Raw genomic sequence first — 8,396 nt, forward strand, 5'->3', positions numbered from 1 at the left:
CAGTATACCTGCAAGCAAATGTAGCATGCTTCTTTGGTGAATCATGGTAACACAGCCCCTTGAACATCATTATCAGTTGTCAGTTATGATGACAGAAATGAATACAATAAGGCTGAAAAAAAAAAAGAAAAAAAAAAGTCAAATTAGATTCATGGGGTTACATGAGCTCTTTTGGTCCCAGTCTTTGCACAGTTTTACTTCAGACAAAGTTGTGATCCTACATGGATGAATTATTGAAGTAATCAGTAACACAGTAACACAATCCCAGTGGTCATCCATATCATGTTTCCATATCAAGGCAGAACCACTTCAAAAGTTCATTAAAATCTTTTAGGTTGTTTCGTAAGGTATTTGTTGAGGAAGCTCTGTTTTTTACCCCCTCACATCACAAAGGGGGGAAAGCGCTGACAAACAACTACATTTTATTTGAATAACAAATACATCAACAGTGTGAAGTATTCAACCATGAAAAATGGGCTGAAAATGACTTAAATATCCAGTCATAAATCCTAAATGTACGTGTGTGTGTGTGTGTGTGTGTGTGTGTGTGTGTGTGTGTGTGTGTGTGTGTGTGTGTGAGTGTGTTCAGTAAACTGCATGTCCAGATACAATGCAGATACAAAGGAACCACCCTACCTAAAAAAAAATTACTTAAGCTTGTTTGACCTACATGAAATCAACGTGTAGGCTTCAGTCCTGTCGTGCACATACCAGAGTAAGTCCAAATGCATACTCATGTTTCTGCAGAGGTTATTTGATCAGTGGCTTGGCTTCCAACTTGTACCATATTTGCGATAGTCATCTGACCACTCCATTACTCTGGACAAGCCTTACTTTGTCCCTTTCTAAGCAACGTTAAATTATTTCATGTGTGTATGTGCGTGTCCAGCAACAGAATGACAGTTAGTGGTGTCTAACACACAGAAACGATTAATCTCCTCAAGTTTGTTAAGCATAAAAACATATATACTCTCTGTCTGGGATGACTGAAAGAAACGTGAATGAAGTTACCAAGCAGCTTGGTGAAGCCATTATGAGAGACTGGAAATTATGAATGTGTGCAGGGGTGTGGACGTGTTCTTATGTGCTTTAATATGTTATCCCTTGGAAGCAAATAAAGAAATAACGTCCTGTTTTTTTTTTTATAATTTAGTGCTTTGTTTTATGACTCAAGCTGTGGCCACTTGGACTGGCAGAGACCAGGGAACAGAATAAGTGCCTAAATGGAGCCACATAGTTACATAGCATTGTGGCTTTCAATGCCTTTAAATTTCAGAAAATATATATTTTTAGAGGTTAAGCATATGGTCCCTGAGAGTCCTTACTCAATTTAATTCTATTTGAGAAATTGCTCTGTTACAGCACTGCATTGTTTCAAATGTATTATTCAGAGCAGCCCAAATCTTGATATTAAATCTATATCCAGGTGTGACGGAAAAACAATATTTGGCTTCTAATTTAGAAAGTAAATGTGTCTGTAAATCGTATGATTTTGGGTTTATATGTTTGCTTGACTGAAGGATCCCCATAATTTATTGTTCTGTACTTTGGTCTCAGCTCTGTGCTATTTCTGTCAGATTGAAACTTGTCATTGTCCTCTGATGCAACCTTTTTGGCAGTGTCCTCAAAAGGTCTAAAGCTCTGTGTGTTTCTACTTTCTTCTTCTATAGTAGCCATGATTTTTTCTAGGGATTGCTCTTCTGCTGATTTCTTTCTTGTTGTTGCACCCTGGTTAACATGAAGACAGATGTGTGGATCAGTACCAGGAGTAGTTGCAGAAGTATCAGAATGTGAAAGTGTATTTGCACTCAGAGGAGTTGAAGTTTCTGGGTGTGGCGTTGACTGAGAAGTGGAATTACTCAGATCAGCACCATGTGGGCCAACAAATCTGTAAAAGTGTGGGATGACATACATAGACAAACCTCTTTGAACGATCCCAGGCCTTAATAGGTTTAAGTCTCCATCGGTTATAGCTTCATTCAACGGTTCTACAGAACATCCCTTGATTTTTATTTTGCCATTGTCTTCTGTTGTTTCAAATTGTTCACCTGCAGCCAACTTAGAGGAAGAAAACTGTATGTCTCTGTGGGAAGTGTCGGTGGTTTTCTGCTGTAATTTGTCCTGATTTGGGCATTCTGGTGTTTCAAGATTAGTTTCCTTCAGATGTTGTTGAGGAGAAGAATCTACACATGTGGACCAAACAGGAGCGTGGGTCATGATGGCGGCCACATGCATGTTCACTGGAGGCTCTTCCTGCAGAAACGGCCTGTAAGTTTGTGGGAGTGACCACTCTGTCACAACTGACGAAGGGATTAACTCTAGACATCCAAATTTTACCCTTTTAGTAATAAACTCAGTTTTAGCACTCAAATCTGTTGAATCCAAACTATCAGCATTGGTATCATTATCTTGACTCCTCATCTGGTGCCCTGAACTTTGACGCTCTTGATCTGAGGGCTGGTCCCTTATTTGCACTGCTTGATTCAGTCTTTGTTCTTGTCCATTCCTGTCTTCCTTTCCTCCTAACTGCTCTGCAGATTTACATTTTGTCGGCCCTGTTGGGTTTTGTTTTTGGACAACTTGACCTACCTGTTGTTGCTTTCTTTCATTACAAGCTACTTTTTCTTTTATGCTAGATGAAAGCTTGACTCCAGAGACACTTTTGTGTGAACATTTTAAGTCACTTCCCCTGCATACAGTAGCTACGGTCTCAAATCTCTCCATCAGGGCAGATAAGAGGAGCCCTCTTCCAATGAGTCTCGGCTTAATGGATTGTTTGCTCAGAGTTTTCGGTCCTTCTTCTTTTTGCTCAGCCATGGCAAACTTGGCAACTATTTCCTTTACATTGCCACGTCTCTTTAGTACTTGTTCTCTTTTAGATCTGCCCCTGGTGTGTGTATCATGTTCTCTGTCCTGACTATGGCCATCATGGCCTTCAACACCTCTGCTGGAGGGTAGAGTTCCTACCTCCCTCTGGTGGGTAATGTAGGGTTTGGGTGAGGACCGTGAGAACTTAGACTGGAGAAGATGAAATGTGGTGAGCTGCCGAGATATTAAGGTTCCTGCTTTTTTGTCTTCTTTGACTTCCCTTTCTTGTTTATCCAGCCGGCACTTTTCCGAGACATTGGAACTGGCCTCAGCAGCCTTTGCCTGGACCTCTTTTCCCACTTCAGATAGATGAACCACATTGTTGCTTATCTCAAATTCCTTCTGTTTCACTGAAGTCTCATTTTGATGATAAGGAAAGTTGGTACTTCTTGTATTCATTTGTACTGCAGATCCTGTCTTCTCTGCATTTCTATTGTCGCTGGCCTTCATTGGCAGCTCTTGCATTAGGTAATGTAAGAGACTTTCAAGAATCCCTCGCAGCACTGGAGGGTATTTCGGGTCTCTGACCAACTTCTTCAGCGTTCTGGGGTCTGGGATGATTCTGGTTTTCCGACAATCTGGTCTACAGAGAATAGAAAACATGAAAAACTTAATTCCTGCAGGTCTGCTTATTTTTTTGCAACTGATAGTACCATCCTTAAAAAAGGGAATAGCTTAAGTACATTGATATTCAAAAAACTAAAATTTGATCTTTGACGATGGGCTGTTTTTTTCTACAGTAATCTCATAGTTATTGAAATGTACCCCACCAGGAAAAGGAAGAAGTCAATAAAATGTTATAAGTGATCCATTCAGGGGACTTTAGAATACAGCTGAACAAAAAAAAACCCAACATCTTATTAAAAAAAACTATTTTGCTCTTCAGGTGAACGTTCACAACACTATTTTTTAACATCACATTGCAAATAATAATGAATTGCAGTCTATAATACCATGGTAATTACCGACTCAACAGACATAAATGATAAATAGTTTAATCCACATTCCACATGCACTGATAAGTAAAAACTGCTGGGTAGATCTAAGATTTAAAAGGTTTGCCATTACGTTACTCTGCATTTTTAATCCTAAAAGCAGAAAATCATGTTTGAGATGTGATTAAAGCCTTACAATCAATCAGACTTTACATCTCCACAATTTTCACAAAAACATTAGTTTATTTTGATTAGATATTTCATGTCCTTAAAGTTAATACAGGTTAGCTTTAGAAAAGGCAAAGGTCATAGAAAGGAATTGGTTTTGATTATGAACCAGTGCACTTTTCCCTAGTCATAAATTGTTATAAAAGACTTTTTTTTCTTTTCCCCACAGGTCTGCCATTTAAAACTAAAAGACTTTCCATTGACATTATGCCAAATCCTCATCCTTCAGCAAAACATCAGATTTATGTATTACAAATCAGTGACATATCTATTATCAGAAAGGTGATCTCACAGAAAGCATTCATGTCACTTAATGTCACTTCTTTTAGTGTCACTAGCTCCACAAGCCTATATAAAAAGGTGATGTTTAACTTTTACAGTTCATGACAGATCTGTGGATAATAGACAGACCAACGAAGGACAGCAAGCAGAAAGGAGAAAGCAGGACGCCACAGGTTGACTGGGTAGTGGAGGTAGTGTTGAGGAGAGGGAAGCAGTTGCAGCATTATGTTCAGTTCCGCTGTCAGCCAGTAGAGTTCACGTCAGTGAAGATCAAGTTTACTTGTCTATGCATTTCTCTGCAGATGATGCCTTGTACAGGGCCTCCCCAAGCTCTTCCAGGCGTTCTCTTTTATCCAAGTCCATGTACAGGCCTTGAGGGACCTGGTTCAGGCCATGCATGAGACCATACAGGCAGCCTGCAATCAGACCTGTGGCTTCACTCTCACCTAAAACATTTTTGTGAAGACACAGTGAATAGTTTGTGTCTGACTTTTAAGCATATGTATTTATATATATCATGCAGATCCATATTGTGTAGTTCTTACCTCCATGAAACATAGCTCGCTTACAGAGTTCAGCCCAGTCCCCCTTTGCAGCCAGAAAAGCATCATAAGCTATCATGGGGGCATCATGACCTCTCCGGCCCGCACGACCCTCTGAACTCCAACGCTTGTACATCTGTTTGGACAAAAACAAAAACAAACAGATATGTGGCGCACCAATTAGGGACCTGGCTGCAAACTGTTGTCATGGAAATATGAGCGAAATACTACAGGGGACTTACTCTGTCTGTCTCCTCAGCATCTTTGCAATCAGGAAATGTAGGTTTGTTCTGTCCTTCCTTGTCTATTTCTCGCTCTTCAAGGTAAAACTGCCACTTAGCCACAAAGTAGAACCAATTTTCCTGATAATCTGTATAAAAATGATCAGTCACACATTTCTGGCATCAGCTGAGTCAGGCTCTTTCAGGCACACGTGTACAAGCCAGATTTAGAGTACCGGTAACTGCATTGTTGGAATAAAAATAAGAATAACTGATTTAAGCTAAGAAATGATGTGTCCCCCTGCACAGTTTGATCATCCAACCTGACATATGCCGTATGGTCTTTCTACAGTACTCCTCGGCACGAGGAATGACCTCCATGAGGTCGCGGCCCCAAGTCACAACAGGCTTTCCCTGGATTGCATATGATGCAAAGAGTGCTGTTGCAAGAGAGCCAAGGAAGCCTGAAACCAAGAGTGACACTAGAAGTGACGTTCACGCTTCTGCCTGGAGACAACTGAAACTCATCAAATATGCAATATTAATATAATGTTCTTACAGGTAAAATACAGTTCAAATATGTTGCGAAAAGTTAGAGGTTAGAAAATGTTAACACTATCACCTGTTGGGTGGTTGTGTGTCATCCTTCCAATCTCAATGCTGACCTCCACCAGGTTTTCTAGCCTCTCAGGTTGCCAGTATCTCATACCCACACACATGGCTTTGGCCGCTGCCCCGAACCCAGAGCCTGGACATACAGGCACATATCTTTTTAACACTGTTATGTTGGGTTCATAAAACAGGAAAAATTATATACAGATCTCTTCTTTCTCGTAGTGACCTTTTTCATTGAAGGGCGTATGCCAGGCGAGCAGGAAGTTGTGAGGTTTGAGGTGAGCACAGGCCTCCACTGTGGAGGGATTAGGAGCTCTGCCCTGGAGACACACCATGGCTTCAACATAGAGACGCACCAGCTCCCTGTACAGGTCCTCAAGACACCAGTAGTCTACACACACACACACACACACACACACACACACACACACACACACACACACACACACACACACACACACACACACACACACAGTGGTTGAGACTCATTCATGACTGGCATGCTTGGCGAGTTGAGGGGTGGTGTGATGGTCTAAGTTTAGCCTCAGCCTGCCCACTACAGATTAGGACCAGAATGCCTGAGGTGCAAGTGGAGCCATGCATAGTTTATTTGTTTGTGTGTGTTTAGTTTATGAGAAAGTCTGTGCTGACAAACAGTACCTCTAAATTAGCGATCCAGGGCGTTCGTTCACATAGAATATGTTAACGTCTAATACGCAGAGGATAAAGAAGGATCGACAGTCTCTGTACTGTCAATTTCTTTAGTAAATATTTAGTGACTATTCATTTTTGCCTTTTAACTTTAAATGAAGTAATTTATTCTCTGTTTCAGATTTAAAAAATGTCTAACGTCTTTAATGTAAACTTGTTATGAACAATAAATGGGTTAGTGGATTTACTTGTATATAATTTTAGCAGAATTTTAGCAGAATAATAATAATAATAATAATAGTAATAGTAGTAATAGTTAACAGAATTTTTATGTTTTACAATCTATTTAGTAACATTTATTTGTACATAATATGTCTGCACGGGTTACAGTATGAACTAAAACACAGACAAGCAAACATGAACAACATGCTCTACACTTTATACGTTGTTGTCTGGCTCTCTTGTGTGTGTGCACAAGTGTAGACAATGGCGTGTTTGATTGTTGCTAAATAGGGCATCCTAATCTCAGAAGATGTCATCACCTCTTTTTCTTGGAACCACTGTCATTGGCTTTGAGCCACATTGGTAGTCAAACATGATATCAGTAGATTATAGAGGGATCTGATCTGTTTTTGTTTAGTGAAGAGCTGAGAATAATCTTTTCCAAAGTACTTTATTTTGGACTCTTCTGTCCTGGTTGGAGATGGTGCTTTTCAGTAAGGCTGTCCCCCAAGAGTTTGATTCAGTATTTGAGGGCCTTTTACAGATGAATGGTGGTCACGAGGTTTAGTTGTTATAGTTTGATTAACCTATGTGCGATTACCAACTTTTGCTGAATTTATAGAGAAATATAGTCTGGTACTAAAAGTAAGATCACTGAGTAAGAAAAGGTGTGCAATTCTGTAATTTGTTGACATATAATATATCTTTTTAACAATGAAACATGTCTTCTATGAATTTATATGTAAAATTAGAATGTTAATGTTATGTTAAATCATGATCCATGAATAGGAGGAGGCTTGTATATACAGTATAGTGGATGGATGTTAAATTCCATTTCTTGATATAAAATGAATAGGGATTTAATCTTGCTATGACTTCCACTTGCTGATCTGTCACTGCAACAGTCATAAATCATCTTTATCTTTCTTCTTCACATCAGTCCTACACGTACCTGTTACGAGAGCTTCTGCTGTGGTCATATGCAGCAGTGCTGCATCACTCACAGGCCAGTTATCAGGATCCAGTTTAAGAGCCCCCAGTCCGCCCAGATCCACCAGTTCCTCTTGGATCTTCTTCCCTGATGGGCAGGATTCCCAGCGCCCCTTTCTGAAGCCCAAAGCATCCCCAACAGCCCCGAGAACCAGGCCTGCCTTGAACTTGTCCATGGGTTTGGTCACACTGACTTACCTATCTAACCTCAAGGAAAAGATGGTCTCTTGCATGGAGCTGCCTCACTAGGATTAAGTTTGCTCCTCCTGGCACAAACAACTTCCCGAACTCCTTTCTGCTCTTTTTAGTTCGTCTTAACTACCTCTATGTGCAGTCGGTCGCATGGGAAATGTCAGCAGAACTCTTTTTTTGTGTGTTGGGTGGCAGTGAGCGCAGCTGTTATCAGGTGTTTCCTAAAAAGGCAGTCCCCATGGTACCAAAGCCTTAAAGCTGGATGATGGGGTGTGGAGTGGTAATGGGGGCTGGTCACTGAAAAAGATGCTAATGCGCTGCTGGGCTCAAGGGCACGTGAGCTGGGGCTGGAACTTGAGTATATACTAATGCATCCCCCCTCCCCTTTATTATACAAATAATTAAGTTATTTACCTCTACCTCTTAAATGTCAAACATGCCATATGTAGCTTTATTCTCAGTCCTTAGTCACATTCTGCTTTTATCTGCCAGTGAGCGTGGGACTGAACACATGGAGGATATAGACAGAGCCTTACCAGAAGGGCTGCTGATGACAATATCCAACAGGAATGCAACCTGACAAGGGACAACTGCTACCAAGCAGGGCACTCTTAACACACTCACTTGATGTTCAATGGGATTATGTTTTG

The 8,396-nt window shown here is 40.6% G+C and overlaps 1 protein-coding gene across 2 annotated transcripts; it reads right to left on the reverse strand.

The window, feature by feature from the left end:
• Nucleotides 1-405: 405 nt before the first annotated feature.
• adprhl1 (ADP-ribosylhydrolase like 1) lies at nt 406-7,962 on the reverse strand. 2 transcript variants are annotated; one of them, XM_061741499.1, is made up of 8 exons: nt 7,517-7,962; nt 5,918-6,082; nt 5,699-5,824; nt 5,400-5,540; nt 5,098-5,225; nt 4,859-4,991; nt 4,594-4,759; nt 406-3,451 (listed from the first exon to the last, which is right to left on the reverse strand). In XM_061741499.1, the coding sequence occupies exons 1-8, from the start codon at nt 7,728-7,730 to the stop codon at nt 1,459-1,461; spliced, it is 3,066 nt and encodes a 1,021-aa protein (XP_061597483.1). In that variant the 5' UTR covers nt 7,731-7,962; the 3' UTR covers nt 406-1,458. The 2 variants fall into 2 exon arrangements, with proteins under 2 accessions (XP_061597483.1, XP_061597494.1); XM_061741510.1 differs by lacking the exon at nt 406-3,451 and having other exon boundaries at nt 3,848-4,759; nt 7,517-7,940.
• Nucleotides 7,963-8,396: the final 434 nt, after the last annotated feature.

Source organism: Cololabis saira, chromosome 2 (assembly GCF_033807715.1).
Source record: "Cololabis saira isolate AMF1-May2022 chromosome 2, fColSai1.1, whole genome shotgun sequence".
Classification (NCBI taxonomy): Eukaryota; Metazoa; Chordata; class Actinopteri; order Beloniformes; family Belonidae; genus Cololabis; species Cololabis saira.